The following is a 15,362-nucleotide window of genomic DNA, read 5'->3' on the forward strand; positions in this document are numbered from 1 at the left end:
TTCAGCCCAACCAAGCAGCAGCTGCATGCATCTTCTACTGTTGCCTGTCAAAAACGGAACGTAAAGGGGCATCACATGCTTGGCGTGCATGTAGCGCCAGTGACAGTGTGCACTCGTGTGTGCACGTAAATGTGTGCAAGGCGGCCAGGGTGAAAGGTGCATGAAACGGGCAAAAATCATTAGAAATCACTTTCTTTGCCACCTAAATAGCTGGAAAACTGTTGCGTGCTCCAGGCACGAAAATCTGTTCGTGGCTGATTTTTCCACAACGCAATTGCGGATTGCTTTTCAAGTCCCAAATTCAGCATCCAGCTGGAAATTCAAGATGGTCACCAAATAGTTAGTAGTGATTCTTATCGACCCAGTCACAAAATACCGGTGCTGCACTCAAAAGTCACAGGTTCTACGAGTTTCTCAAGATCTTCATTTAGAATAATATTGCCAGGAGTGCCCCGCCGTGGTGGTCTAGTGGCTAAGGTACTCCGCTGCTGACCCGCAGGTCGCGGGTTCGAATCTCTGCTGCGGCGGCTGTATTTCCGATGGAGGCAGAAATGTTGTAGGCCCGTGTGCTCAGATTTGGGTGCACGTTAAAGAACCCCAGGTGGTCTAAATTTCCGGAGCCCTCCACTACGGCGTCTCTCATAATCATATGGTGGTTTTGGGACGTTAAACCCCACATATCTATCAATATTGCCAGGAGTAGTGGAATTAGCAGAAGGTGCAGCAGCAGGGATTTGTCGTGGTCCAACAGATCTCGCTTTCACACAGTTGTGCTAACCTTCCGCTGCCGCCGCTGGCATAATTGCTTACCGTATTTACTCGCATAATCCTCGCACCCCCCACATCGCCCAACAAAAATAAGTTTTTTTTTTCCTCGGGTAATCATCGCACCCGCGAAAATTGCCGCAATAATGCCGTCTGCTCGTTCCAGCCGTTGGTGATAGCGCGGGCCATCTGGTGCCATCTCTTAAGGGGGGACATGGGTCTTGAAACAATTTCGCTTACTTTTTAAGCAAACTTAACGAAACTTGCCAGTCTTGTTGCTTTTTTTCTGCTGATTTGCAATATGCAATTATTTTTTCCATCAGCCAATTAGTTCTCAAGATAATTAGAGGTAATCCGCCATGTTTTTCCGTAACAATAGAAAAAAAAGTATTCATCAAAAAACTATAATCTGCATATGTCAGATACTAGAAACACTGGTGATTGCAACATAGCAAGCAGTTTTTTGATTAATTGCTTGTAAGAGATTTTACAGCTAACTGAACTTGAGCACTTGAAATAGTGCCACCAGTCACCCAGAAATAAAGCAAATTTAAAATTTGCTCGAAAGAAATTTCAAAAATCTGTTTGCTACATTTCAAACACCACCCCATTGGCTTTGTCCTAAAAAAAGAATTATAGCTCTATCTACCCGCAGTGCTGAGATATTGCTTCGGCAAGCTTGCAAGAAGTCAGAAATTCAGCTTTTGAGAAAATGAGCAAAAACACGAAACGTCAAATTTAATGAGAAACACCTGGAAATATTTACATGCTTACACTAGCAAGTGCCTAGTATCCACCAGGAACATAGTCCTTTTGACCTTTGTCAACTCTGTGGCACTTTCCCAGGGCCTGCTTCACATTTTCAGCCGACACATGCTTTCGAGCAGATGCGGTCATCCTGCGCTTGTCCTTCTCTGCCAGGCATTTCGAGTTTTGCCGGCCAGGGGTCAGGCTGAGCTTTTTGAGGATGCCTGTTGCAGCTCTTGTATAGCCAGCATTGAACTTCATGACGGCCTCACCGACAGCAGCCTCAACAGTAAACAGTGAAGCGTGCCGCTCCTTTGGTGCAAGCGCCCAGATCATGGCGTGCAAGCTTTCATTGTTATTCTGCGTCTTGCCACGCTGGCACCACTCCAGCAGCTTCCTATCCGATAAGCGCTCGTAGACAGGCAGCAACGCTTCACACACATGGGCGGGCAAGCTGTAGCGGTGCTTTGGCGGCGGCTGTCCTTTGGCCTCGGCTGCATTTTGCCGGCACCACGAGTCAGGGCCTGTTGGACAAAGGCTGTGGTTGGGTGCATCATCACGTGAAGTGACATGTAAGTAGGTTGCCATAACAGCCCTGTGCGGTGCATCTACATCCCCCTTGTGGGACTTCAAGGCCCACCCATAATATGATGTCAACTTGTTGACCAAATCTCCAGTGAGTCTGCCCTTGCCCCCAAGGCCATGCCCCTTGTGCTGGGAAAGCAGCTTTCGCAGGTTTGTCCCCATGCGCTTCTGGACGTGGTTGACGCAGTCCTCCTTCAGGATGTCCATGTAGCCGTACACCTTTTCTTCCTGCAAAGCGAGGTAGGCCCGACTGTCTCCGTCTGACAACACGGTTGTGTAGCGGAGGTTGTGTTTGGAGAGAGACCTTCGGAAAAGGATAAGTGCGGCCTCAACTTCCATTTCACCAGCTTTCTTGCTGGTGTTTTTTTGACATTGGTGGTTTTCCACCCACGTTTGGTACGAAGGGTCGTTCTCCTTAGGCTTCTGCTCACAGGCTGCACAGAAATTGCTCAAGACAACATAGTCCAATACAAACCCTGTAAAAAGCTCAATCACCGTTCCGACGCCGATGTGGGAAGAATGTCCGCGAGTCATCCCATCGTAGGAAACGGTGATGTTGCCAGGTATGTTTGTACCGAGCTCGCGATAGAGCTCTCGAACGGAACTCGCGCACTCGGTCATCAACTCCTCGGAAGCAGAGGCCACTGCAGGCGTCAGTTTTTTTTTTCACATAGTTTTGCCACGTCTTCGTGTGCAGACCCCGGTGCGATATATTCATGGCAGAACAAATGTCGTTGAGCGCCGTTTGACGATTGCCGGTGCTTTGCATTGCACGCGCTGCGAGGATGTTGACGCTGAATGGGTTTATGTTTTGGTCCCCGGCCACACGCGGCGAACTCCACGCTGACGAAATGTCACCACAGTTGACGCACGTAATCAAAAGCTTCACAGCCAGACCGTACTCCCGATCGCATTTGCTGATATTCACATCACCGCCGCAAGTTTTACACTTCACGCACCTCAACAAGTCATTCACACAGTCTAAGCTGATGACGACGAAGCTCACGTTGTCAGCCGAGTCGGAGTCGGCCGCGGCACCGTCACCGGCAGCAGCCAGGCGATCTTGTTTTCGCGTCGTTGCTGAAATTGACGCCAGCTCTTGTAGCTTGGCTTCGGCATTTCTCGCATTTTCGTGCAACTCTGCTGGCTGCAGGATTTTTGTATCAATGCGAACGCGGCCACTTCCACTCGCACTTTCACACGCTGGTGGAGCCGTTAGGCCTACACCAGCCGGCTCGGCGGCGGCGATGCTTGGCGCTGATGACCGGCCGTCCTCGACGCTCGCTGCTGGTGCTGCCCGACGCTTCGTGGTGTTAGCGATGAGGCTTTTTTTTCTTTTCTTTCCGAATCTGTGCACTGAGTGGAACTTTCCCGCTCGAGACGCCGACGCACACCGCTCCATCGTCGATCGCAGAATTCAGGAATGGCGCCGACGGGGGCCAGCAAAGCGCGCACAACGCAGCCAGAGCAGACGCCACAAGCCGACTTCAGGCAATCATGCTCTGAGAAACGGTCACGTGCACTAAACAACCAATCGTAGCATGCGTTTTTACTCTTTTTTGATGGTTGTTTTCTCCGCAACCAATGAACGCACAGAAGCCACAGTGGCGGGAATTTGAAGGCGAAAAACTGCTCTTTCAAACGATACCAAAATGGCCGCGAGTGCAGCTGTAGACATGGAGTTACGAATTGATAAAAAACTGGTTTTTGGTGTCCGGAGCTGTGCGAATTCCGCACGCGCACGGGCTAGGAATTTAATATTACAGCTAAAATATTGATCGGAGAGATATGAAAGTCAGTACACCTGTAAAAAAATACCTGTAGTTTCTGAAAATGCTGCTTACAAAAAATTGCTTTTTTGGCGATTTTTCGGCTCCAAAGACCCGTGTCCCCCCGTAAGCATGAAGTGTACTGTTATTGCACGGAGATTCAATGCAATCCAAGCCAGGCCAAAGCGGCAAGTGTGCGTTGCGGCGTGTTTTGTATGTTGTGTCGATAATCTTGTCACGTTATGGGGCAATACTGAAGCTACACGGCTGCTTTCAAGTTGAAAGTGGTTAATCATGCACTAAACAACGGCAACAGGGCCGCCGTTAGGCCCTTTGGAGTCGACGAGTTTTGTGTTTGCTACTGGTGACGGCAGCTGAAAGCCACCAAGACGCGTTGGGCCTGCCGTGTGTCTAAGACTGGGATTGATGGTAAACTTCATTTCTTCAGTAGGAAACTGCGGACGATTTTGTTAAATGGCGATCAGCCCAATACTGACATCCTGCGCTTACCTTCTGAGGGCTCCTGTTGAGTGACGAACGCTACCGCTACGCCCGCAATGCCCACAAGCTTTGCATATGGTATTCTAATTCTCGACTATTTGCTTGCACATTTAGTGTCTCAAATAAATCTTGCCTTGTGTTGACAACTCTGCTTTTATTTTTAGGTAAATTTTAATTGGTACTTCTCAAAGCTTGCTGTTAGTTGCTAGTGTGAGAATCCCGATTTGCGGCCACTTCGTTTTCTTTTTCGCCCTGTACCTTTTTGTGGAAAGTTTTTCCCGCGCAATTCTTGCACCCCCCAACTTTGCATCGGTTTTCCGCTGGAAAAAGTGCGAGGATTATGCGAGTACATACGGTATAAAGCTTCTGTTAGTCAATATTCCCAATTAACTTGAAAGAATTAAAGCAATTTGGTTCCGTGTTTCGCGTGCATAACTAGCATTCGGTACAAAACAACCAGGTCTGAATATAGGTAAACTCTCACGTATTCACTTCATTTCAGAACACGAGTTGGTAGAAGTAGGGGAATTCGTGTTGGCAGCATTAAATGCTCAATTTGCGATTTTGGTTGACTACGAGACCTTTTTCTTCTCTTTTTTTATGCTGGAAGTAGCGAGGTTGGGGTGTTTCAGCTGCCAATCATTAGCACCGCTATGTCGCATTGCCTTGGGACTCTCAAGGGTCATCGTTTCCACGGATTTGCGGCAAAATCGGCATCGGGTATCAGTACCTAAGTCGAACATGGTTATATCGAACTCAAAGGGGATCGCGAATTATTTCGATGTACGAAAAATTCGTTATAAAGATATAGAGGCCCCAAGAGCTTACCTGTTGCGGATCATCGCCTACAATAGACGCATTCAAGAATCGCAACTAATTCCGCACACAAGCCACAACAGAATGATTTATTTGCGTGAAATAAAATTGCTTATCTTGACCTGCTGCTTTGTTTTCGAAATGAAGTTGAAGACTCTAGTCTTTATCTTATCAAGGCTGTCCAGGTGCGACAGTCCGGTTCCTTCCATGTTGCCGATACAACGGCAAATGACACCGAACGCTGCCGGGCGGAGTACGTGTGTGTAGCCAGCGCCTCGTCCGGACGATCCTCAACACTTGAGCTGTCGGCCTGGGTATACTGGGTCCCTGCTATTGCAGCTACGAAGTCCTCTTCAGCGAGGCTTACAACGGCCTGGGTATACTGGGTCCCTGCTATTGCAGCTACGAGGTCCTCTTCAGCGAGGCTCACAACGGCCTGGACATAGTAGTCTGCTTCCATAAAGTCGTCCCCAGACACTTCGTGTGGAATTGCTGCTGAAAAGTGGGACAAAAATTTGCAAAACACGTCTTATACACGTTCGTTGTCGTTGTCTTCACCGGTTTCTGCAAGTTGCGCCCTCTCGAAGCCTGCCTTGCGGAAGCAGTTGACCACTGTTTCCGTCTTCACGTCTCGCCAGGCATTAAAGATATGCGCGGGAGAAAACTTCGCGGAGATTTCTGGCCACTCCTTCACCATCCACCGCTGGATGTCCTGGCTGCTGGCAGCTTCACTTTTGCCAGAATTGGTTTTGCTAACGATGTTATAGTGCTACTTTAATTGGTGAAGCCACCGGGTGTTGCCGGGTGGCTGTTCTTTCGCCTAGTGCAGCGGCAAATTATTTGGCCTTGACGATCAGCATCGGGCCATTTACCTGAATGTTCTTCAGGTAAATGGCCACTTCTTAAAACCAGGCATAGAGTGCCTTTTTTACATTTCCTTGGGCAGAAGCGCGCACATGACAGGCTCCCGAAGCGACATTCGCTGCTTCGCCACCTTTGCCTTGATATCTGCTTTATTTTTCAACAAGGTACTAGTGCTCTGTGGTATCTCGAAGTTTCGCAAAACAGCAACAAAAAAAAAATTAAAAGAAAACACGAAAGAAGGAGGACGTCGGCTCGTTCGTTCCTGCTCTCCGAGCAGACGGGTACGCTGAGAAATCATGAAGGAGAGAAAGAGAAACGGGAAAAAAAAAAGTCGTTCCGCAAGTTAAAGATTTTGTAGTCCAAGCCCTCTCGCCCTTACGAGCGTTTCGGGTTTTGGCAGAGGCGTGATGCTGCGTGAAGGTCGCCGGGCGCTGCGAGTGTCAAAGCACGCCCTCCTATTTTCACACGGATCCGCACTGCCGCATAGATTGCAGGGCGTGGTGAGTGCCAAAGCACACCTTCCAGCACGCGCGATGTTCGACATATCTGAAGGTGGGTAAAAATATCGTTCGATGTAATTGTGCGAATTTCTATACCTTTAAAAGGAATTTCAAGGAGATAACTTACACGTTCGATATACCCAAAAATTCGATATATGTGGGTTCGATATAACCCTGTTCGACTATATTGGCACCAAAAGTTTTTCAATTACTTGGACTGGTGCTGACTGCCGCTTCATATTATTCGCTTGGACTTACATTGCAAAATACGGTACAGCAGAAATATTTTGAAGTGGGATTTCAAAATAACCGAGTTGTAATTAATGACGTTTTTACTGTATTCTTTTTTTACAAAGCCCAGAATTACTTTTTTCCAGCTTGGGCAAGGACCATGCTTTCTTTAGTGTCGTCGGACAAGCAGAGATGTATTTTTTTTCTTATCAGAGGAGAACATTTGCAAGGTCCTCATTACTAGTCTTGTCAACAATCGTTTGAAAGATAGCTGAGTTCATTGTGCTTATTGCTACTGCCTCTATGGATTCTTGTGCTTGTTGCTTCATGCACAGTGATAACACGTAGTGAGAAAGGGGTGGCGACAAAGGTTTTGGGGGGGAACATGAGAGTATGATTTCTGCGCTAGTAACCATGCTTTGAGACGGGATCGCGCTTTCACCTTTGACCACCAACAGGTGTACTGACAAGTTTGGAAGTCATTTTTCAAGATAGTTGCGGCAGCTGTTCTCCCGCCCGCAAACCGAAACTTCGTTTCACGTGTGCTCGTGAGTGTGATCTTATCTATGCTTGCTCGAAATGCATACGCTAGGCCTAAAGATTGCTAGCCGATTAGTCTGGGTAGTGGCCATGGACTATCGAAACTGTGACTTGGTGTCGAGTCACCAGAATATTTTGCAGTTGTCGCTGATAGAAGGGTGAGTTACATATTTAGGGAAAAAGATGTTTATGTTCAGTACTTGTGTGGTTGTTCACGGTCGCCACCGTTTTCTACATCGCGCACTTGCATGAAAATTTAAAAGTGTGCAGAAATTTCAATTGCTGTTTGATGTGAAATGGCAGTGAAGTCCAGAAAAATGAGGAGGTCGAGAAAGTTGGTCGACGTCTTTCCATTGCAGCACATTCTTTTTTTTTTTTCAGGTTCGTTTATGCAAACATACATCCCAGTCGCATGCCTCGATAGATTCGTGCAGCTTTCTCTTAGTCATATTTTGCACATCTGCAGCCTTTCGGCAATCTTGTTTTGTTTAAATTGCAGTACCTTGTTGACCACGATCAAACAAGTGAATATGGTACTTGAGCTTTTTCGCACTTTCTGCACTTGTTTGTGTTTATGCAACTTGGCATTACAGGGGCCCACCTGGAGGTGGTGGTGGTTTCAACAGGGGGCCACCTCGTGGTGGGGACAGGCGGCCTGCTGACAGTGAGGAGTTTCGGGAGCCTACAGCAGGTCAGCAGTCTTTAGTCACACTTCAGTCACCCTGTTCCCAAAGTGTTCTAGCATTGATAGTTCTGTTATCAGAAAAGGGTAGTCATTTCTCAGGAATTATGCTACCATAGCAGAAAATGAACCGTGTTAAATGCTTGTGAAGTTTGCTTAATAGCTTGTAATTACACAGGGCTTGAAAATCGGCATTCGCACTGTCAGGGTGTCTTTCACTTTTTTGGGCAATAAGTTTCTCTTGCAAAGGTTCCACACCACAAAAAAAAAAAAAACATGCAGGAAGACTGTGTACGTGCTCTTTATTGTGGTTGCAAGGCATTCACTGCTGTTGTACGAAGCCATATTTTTTCTTTCTTTCAAACGCAGAGGAGCGGTCTCAACGGCCACGGCTCAAGCTGCTTCCACGCACAGTCCGTGCACCAGTGAACGACCTCGCCGACACGTCGAATCGCTCAGCCATCTTTGGCGGGGCCAAGCCTCGTGATGAGAAGGTGTACGAGAAGGGCCGCAAAACCTCCGAAGGTGATGACTCCTCTTCACATTCAGACTCTCTGCCTGCCTTCCGCCCGTCGGGGCCTCCTTCGGCTGCTGCCTCCCGGCGGGGAGGACACTGAGTTTCTTGAGCTGCCGCCGCCGCTGCCACCGCAACCACGTGGCCCTCCTTGCTCGGCCCCCTGTTTTTTCTTCCTTTCCTTTCTCTCGCTGCTGGCTTTGTTTTTCTGGGGCTGCGGCTGCTGCCTCCATGGAACTGTGTGCAAGGGACTTCACCCACCTTTCTTTCTTGGACTTATCCACTGTCACCACTGGCACCGAAAGAGCTTGTGGTGTGTTACATTAGGAATTATTACATTCGGTGGAGCAGTCTGTCTACTTTTCCTTTTTCTAGGCTGTGTGCTTTCTCTCGCTGTTTGTACTTTTTTCTGTCTGCCTACGTTGGGTGTGTTCTGTGTGCACGATTCTGTCCGGCAGTGTCACTTGTGGGGTGGGAGCTGGCATTAATTCTTGCTGCATTCATTAGTACCCTTATTACGCGTGGTGTGACCATTGTGTGCGTGTACAGGAATCGCAAGACTGGAAGAAAAAATTCAACCTGCATGTGGGCTAAGTGCACGAGGAAAGCGCTTTAATGGGCTCTTTGAGGGTGGGCATTGTAAGACATGTGCTGGCCATGGCCGTAGCCTGAATTCTTTGAAATGGTGCCAACCATCTACTGTGTGCCACTAAATTAAATGTCACGGCTTGGGTTGCTTTTCTAGATAGGTTAATTAATAACTTGAAAGGATATTGGTTTTTCTGCATTTCTGAGTGCGGTGTTGTACGCAAGAGTCCACTGCTTGCAATGGGGTGTGAGTGATGTGCGTGAATATGAGGGCATTTGCATGAACTTGGATACACATTGAAGAAATAAATTCAATCTTCCTTTTAAATAAATCCAATCTTCCTTTTCACCACATCTCTTTCTCTCTTCGCGACACTCCTCGGTATGAGTGTGCATTCGTCACTCACCGCTGCCACATAAAAAAGCTGCAGCCACGTTTGAGTGGTGAATTATTTAGAATATAATAGATGTACAAAGCACTATACTTAACAGTTTTAGATAAAAAATAGATGCACCGAACACTATACTTAACAGACAGCCACGATCGAGCTGTACTGTTGACCTGGTGTATACAGTCGCCGACGAATTTTTTGGACTCCATCGGACTTGTTGAATATTTTGGACTTCACAAATGCACCGTCAAGGTTCCCATCGCACTAATGCATTTCTGCAAACGATTTTTCGGACAAGTTTAGGTTCCAAAGTTTGATTTTCGGACTGAATCATCTGGTTTTAGCAATACCGCTTGATCAATGCTCGATTTTGATAGCCGCCATGTTGGATTTTTGGTTGGCTTGGTCCAGTTTAACTTGCAGTGGCTAGTTGCGCGGCCTCCAAGATTGGAAGCCCGCACCATCTTTAAGGGGGATAGAATGGGGAGGTGTGATGACCGGGCCTCCAAAGGCTGGCCCAAAAGTGCGTTCCTGACCCGCAACAACGTTGTCAGCAGGGGCGCCGTGCTTTTCTCGCGTTGTCTGCTTGCCTCTGGGCAGGCAAGGAATTAGACTGTGCTCAATTTTAACGCTCGAGCTTTTTCGATGCTGATGGGCTTATTTGTTTAGTGTTGTATACGTCGAGAAACTATAAAAAGCGTGTCATGTGAAAAGCAGTTTAGAGGAATCGCTCCAGCAGACTGGCTGGTTGGAACAACCCTGCATGTGTCGCTCTCAAATTAGTTATAGTGTTTGGATTGTTATAGTAATTCAAAGAGTGGAAGAAATGCAGTAGAAGCATGTATGAAAATAGGAGACTGGTGGTTTGATACAAGTTTATTGGAAACAGTACATGAAAACATTACATAACACAGGGCTTCACCTTCTTGGTTTTTTTCTGCATAGCATGCTGGTTTAGCCCTCTAAGCAGAAAACGAGCATGAATGCTTTCGTCTGGCTCTTTCCATTGCAACTCTGCTGCTCATGAGGCGCGTCTCCTACAAAGCCGTCAAACACACCAATGTGTTAAATTAAAGAAACCTCCACTTTTTTAATGGCTTAAACATGTATGAATTACATCATACCTTCAGTCAAAATGCCTTTTGCAAACTGCAGAATTCTCTAGCAGTGGCTTGTCGGCCCTTAGTATGACACGTGCCTACTTTTATAAATCATCCTTGCGGGCAGGTGCATAAAACAGGGGGTCTTTTCAATTTGGCTTGCACTGCCTGCACTAGTTCTGAAAAGTGTCACAGCAATGCTGTGGGCGTGCAGCTGCGACACTAAAGCGCAGCGACTACTGCCATAACAAAGGTGCAAGTGCAGGAAGAGTTCGTTGTGTGTATCGCGGTGTTTACCATTGATACACGCGACGTGTATCGATGGCATTGTTTACCAAAACATTGCTGTGATGGCGGTCTTCGTGTCATATAAAAAAAACTGTTTGACAGGTTGATGATTCCGACAACGATGGTCTGTGCAGTAGCAGAGGAGGTGTTGACGGGGTTCGTGTTTTAATTGATCGCCTGCTCGTTGTACGTGAAAATGTCAGCCATGTTCCCGGGTACAGGAACGCTGTCGCACGGTTTCATGAGTATGGGATTTCAAGAGACTGTTCATGTAGACTCAGAACGACGATTTAGCGGTTTAGTATTCAATCCCATACTTTGGGCCTTCTATTTAAGTGCGTGTGAGGCCATAGAGCAAGCAAAAGGGAAAAATTCCGGTGAATTTTTTACCCACAGCAGCACTTTTCTTCACATTATATCATTATAAGACATGTACGCTAGCTCACTTGAATACATGTTTTAAATGTCTTTTTGAAGGCTTCCTATTGCATTGGCTTGACTCAACTGTTTTTGCACGCATGCCCTGAAACACACGCAGCGTCATCTGCTTCAAGCTTGGGAGGAGGAAGGAGTGCACGCGATGCTGCATGTCTTTGCACGTCCTTTTGAGCAAGTGCAGGCCGGCGGAGAACTCGTGCAGCACTACGCTTGTACTGCAACAGTGCAAAGCTTGCCAGTGTAAAGCTCGCGCGCAGCACCAGCAAATTGAGGAGAAAGGTGCTGCAATCATTGAACTGGTGCCGCCAGTGCAGCCAAACGGAAGAGGCCTTATTTCAATGCAGGACTTTGTGCCGCCATCATATCCAAAAACACCACCTCTGCGTTTTTATTCCCCGTCGATGGCATATTTAAGAGTGGTTAAAAAAATCGACGACATCCGCTGGCACTATCTCCTTCAAGGAATCTGGAAGTGATAGAAAAAGAAGCCGAACTTCCCTGAAAGCGACCGCTAACGCGCTGCTCCGTATGAGACACGAGAAACGTACGCTCGCAGTGGGCACATGCCAACGGCCTGCCCCTGACTGACGTGTTAAATTTTCTCCCGGCGGCGAGAACGCGCAGTGGGGCCTCGCTAGGCAGTGAGAGCGCCGCCGCGGTCATCACACCTCCCCATTCTAGCCACCCTACTATCTTCCAATTTCAGAGGCCCTGTCTGATATTTTCTGGCTAGCAAAATGGAAAAACTTTTTTTGTCCAGTCAGCCTTATCATCAATAATACCGCCAGCAGGTTGTTTTTATTTTCTGAGCATTTATTTTTCTGGTCGTCATTGTGCACGTGGTCATGCTAGTGCCAAGTGTGTTTGAGCCATCGTGCGCGTCACACGCTCGCTGCTGTTCACAGTTGTTTAGTAGCACTCTGGGGGTGGTCACGGTGCTCGGCTACTGACCTGGAACACACCGGTTTGGTCGTGGCTGCGGAGGTAGCATTTTGTCAATGGATGCTCACGTGCTTTGCGGTGTCGGTGCAGGTAAAAGAAGCATGCATGTTCTTGCTACCGGTATCAAGTTTTCTTGACTCCATGGAGCCAACAACTTTGCTGCCTGCGACTTTCGGCGGCAGGGATTTCCAATGCGCTTGCCAGCAATGTTAGTGTAGCCCAAATAAAACCAAATTTGCTTAACAGCATGAAGCATGGCATTATTTGAAATTTTTAAAGGAGCACTGACATCAAGTTTACTCATGTCAAGATTTTTGCGTCAATGAGTAGCTATCGACCCCCTAGTAGTGATTCGCGACCTAAAATGCATCTGAGCTACGAATGAATATCTGAAATATTATTAATATATCTGCTATAGAACGTGGTTCAAAATGGGTGGAAAGGCCACCAAATTGTAGTGCTGTCAGCGCTACTTCGCGGCCACGTCGAGGTCGCTGCACAGCTGATGCTACTTCCACAAAAAGGATGACGTCACGCACACTGGCATTTCGTTTGCTAGGAGCGCACGTGCAGTCAGTCCAGCTGTGTGTCTGATGATGTAGACTACAGCCCCTTCACGCGTTTTCGGCCGGCTAGGTGAAGTAGCGCCAACTCGTTCTTCCACTCTCCCTTTAGACCCGGCCTCGAGAAGGGGTCTCTTTCTGCCAATAAAACCCAACTGGTTCCCCAACACAGGATTTACCCTGTAGCAACTCGGCGCAAAGTGAAGCGAGCAAATGCGGCTGTTCTTCACAGGCGTCCAGTCCCTCTGTCCATCGGCGCGTACGAAGTCAACCCACTGGCTGCATTGAGGTTCATGGCTTGGAAAGGCATGAAACGCCACGCAATTTCTGCTTTTACCGCTCCTCGATGTGCAGGTTCTCACTGCGCAGCAGTTCCCCGACATTCTGGCATGTATTCTCACTCTGAATGATCGTACTCGCGCTGTGGAGCACACGTCAAACCAGCCTATGCGACACAATGAATCGCACGCACGCTTCAACACAGCAAGGAGAGCCATTAGTGAGAGCATGGCCGGAAGTTGGCTCCAAACACACTCAGATCGTCGACATCATTGTTACTAGCGTATCGTCACTCAGGATAGTATTTGTGAAATGTATCACACCGAACATGTAGCACTGGTGTCGATGTCGCAGGGCAGTCTGTTTTCTGTTTTTTCTCCTTAGCTTTTCTATGTTGTTTGACATCGAATTAAAATAACTTCCATGCAACACATGCCATTAAAATTTGGCCAAGGAGACCTATGCATACCAAGCGATCGAATGATGGGCTCATCTCGATCTTGAAATTTGATGTCAGTGCTCGTTTAAGGCTTTTATAATCTAAATAAACTTCAATTTTATGGCTTGACCATTTTTTCAGACTGTTCGATTTTTCAGACTATTTTGCGAGCCCCGCCAGGTCCAGAAAATCGGTCGGCGACTGTACACCCATCTATCTATCTGGTGTTTTTGATGCCAGAGCCTCACATTTACTTGCTCGGCTTTGCTTGAACTCGCCGGTTGAGGGCAGAAAGTTGGCGTTTCAGGCAAGGCTGTTGTCCACATTTAGGGTGGCTGTGGAAATTAAGAATAATTTGTGGTGCTGTATCACGCGTTTCTGCAAGGCCATATCCTGAGTTTATTTTAAGGCTGAGAACAGCTGTGGTTGACTTTTAGCCTTTGGCATTGGGGTGCCTATCATGATAAACTATACACTGAACAAATGGGTTACAAGATTAGCTAATATAGGAACAGGCCGTGAATAAGCCATTGAGTTATTCACTCTAAGCTGAAATTTCGCTGCAACTTTGCCATTTATTCCAATTCTCAGACTGGTGCAAATGGATGCGTGTATTTCTACATGAGGCACTTCTAAGTGCCACTTTTGTGCACATGCTGTTCTTGAACTATTATTTAGAAATGGAAGCTTTTTTACCTTTTTTTGTCTAGTTTTGTGCACCACAGACAATGCACGAACCTGCAAACAACTGGGCAACAACTATTTATAAGAGATGTTTTCCCCGAAAACATCCTCTGCCATTGCACTGTAAAAAATTGTACAAAGTTAAAGGAGTAAGGAAAGGTGTAGATAAAGTGTTGTTTATAATGACTATATCTGTAATCGGGGGAAAGGGTTTAAAAGGTTCACGGAATGTCGCTTGATCACCACAGTACCCAGTGTACACAGGCTACATTCATTGTCGGTGTGTGTTGCGAGCCAGTGGAGATTGCTGAAGTTTATGACGCATAATGTACTTTCATGCCTCTCAATTGTAAATGGCTGCACACCTTTTTTTTTCTCATGTTTTGATATTCTTGTTTTGCTTTTTGCTCAAGTGATTTGTGCACGTTAAAAGGGAGGAGGGTGTGGTGGTAGTGGTTGGAAGGGGTATTGCAGTGATCACTGGTAGCCACATCGTTTTTATGTTTTCTTGCAGGCGACGAGGACTAACCGCTGCTCCTAGAAAACAGCATGTTGTGTTTAAAGCTAAGCCTTGTCTCTCTTTTTTTTGTGTGTGGATTGAGAGTTTTGTACTCTGTGATTACAAATAAAAACAAATACAGGAAATGCTGGGAGTGTTGTGTTTGAGCTGTTTTGACTTAGCTTCTTCAATGTTTCTGGATCGACCTTGCAAACATGTAGAAATATGGTTCTGAGTACAGTCGTAGGCTGTGTACTGGGCTTGTGCGAATAGCCAATTGTAGGCTTGAAGTGAATTAAAAGCGAATGGTGATTTTTGTTGAATAACTTTGAATTGAATTCAATGGGTATCAAATACTACTAAAAAGAGCATAATTTTAATGAACTGGTTAACCTGCACAACGTTAAAGAAAAAGGAAACAAGGCCAGTGCAAAGGCCTTTTTTTTTTCGTTCAATGAAACCAGAAAAAAGTTTGAATAGGAGCAGGATTTGATTGCCAGTAGAATGTGAGTGATAGTCTGTAATAATATACGTTTTAAAATTTACTGTACTTGGCGAATATATGCCGATATAGCAAGCTTTTAAACTTGAACAATGAATGAATGTGAGGGTAATATTTTCATTTAACTTTGAAAT

The 15,362-nt window shown here is 46.6% G+C and overlaps 1 protein-coding gene across 1 annotated transcript in view; it reads left to right on the forward strand.

Annotated features, from left to right (window-relative positions):
- The window catches only part of LOC119172869 (eukaryotic translation initiation factor 4H), a 38,281-nt gene extending 23,409 nt beyond the window's left edge, over positions 1 to 14,872 (forward strand). Inside the window, exons 7-9 of the mRNA XM_037424015.2 lie at positions 7,912 to 8,009; positions 8,370 to 8,525; positions 14,742 to 14,872. Of these exons, the coding sequence (XP_037279912.1) occupies positions 7,912 to 8,009; positions 8,370 to 8,525; positions 14,742 to 14,755 (268 nt within the window). The 3' untranslated portion in view covers positions 14,756 to 14,872. The remainder of the gene's footprint in view (positions 1 to 7,911; positions 8,010 to 8,369; positions 8,526 to 14,741) is intronic.
- Positions 14,873 to 15,362: the final 490 nt, after the last annotated feature.

The sequence above is a fragment of the Rhipicephalus microplus genome, chromosome 3, assembly GCF_043290135.1.
Source record: "Rhipicephalus microplus isolate Deutch F79 chromosome 3, USDA_Rmic, whole genome shotgun sequence".
Taxonomy (NCBI): Eukaryota; Metazoa; Arthropoda; class Arachnida; order Ixodida; family Ixodidae; genus Rhipicephalus; species Rhipicephalus microplus.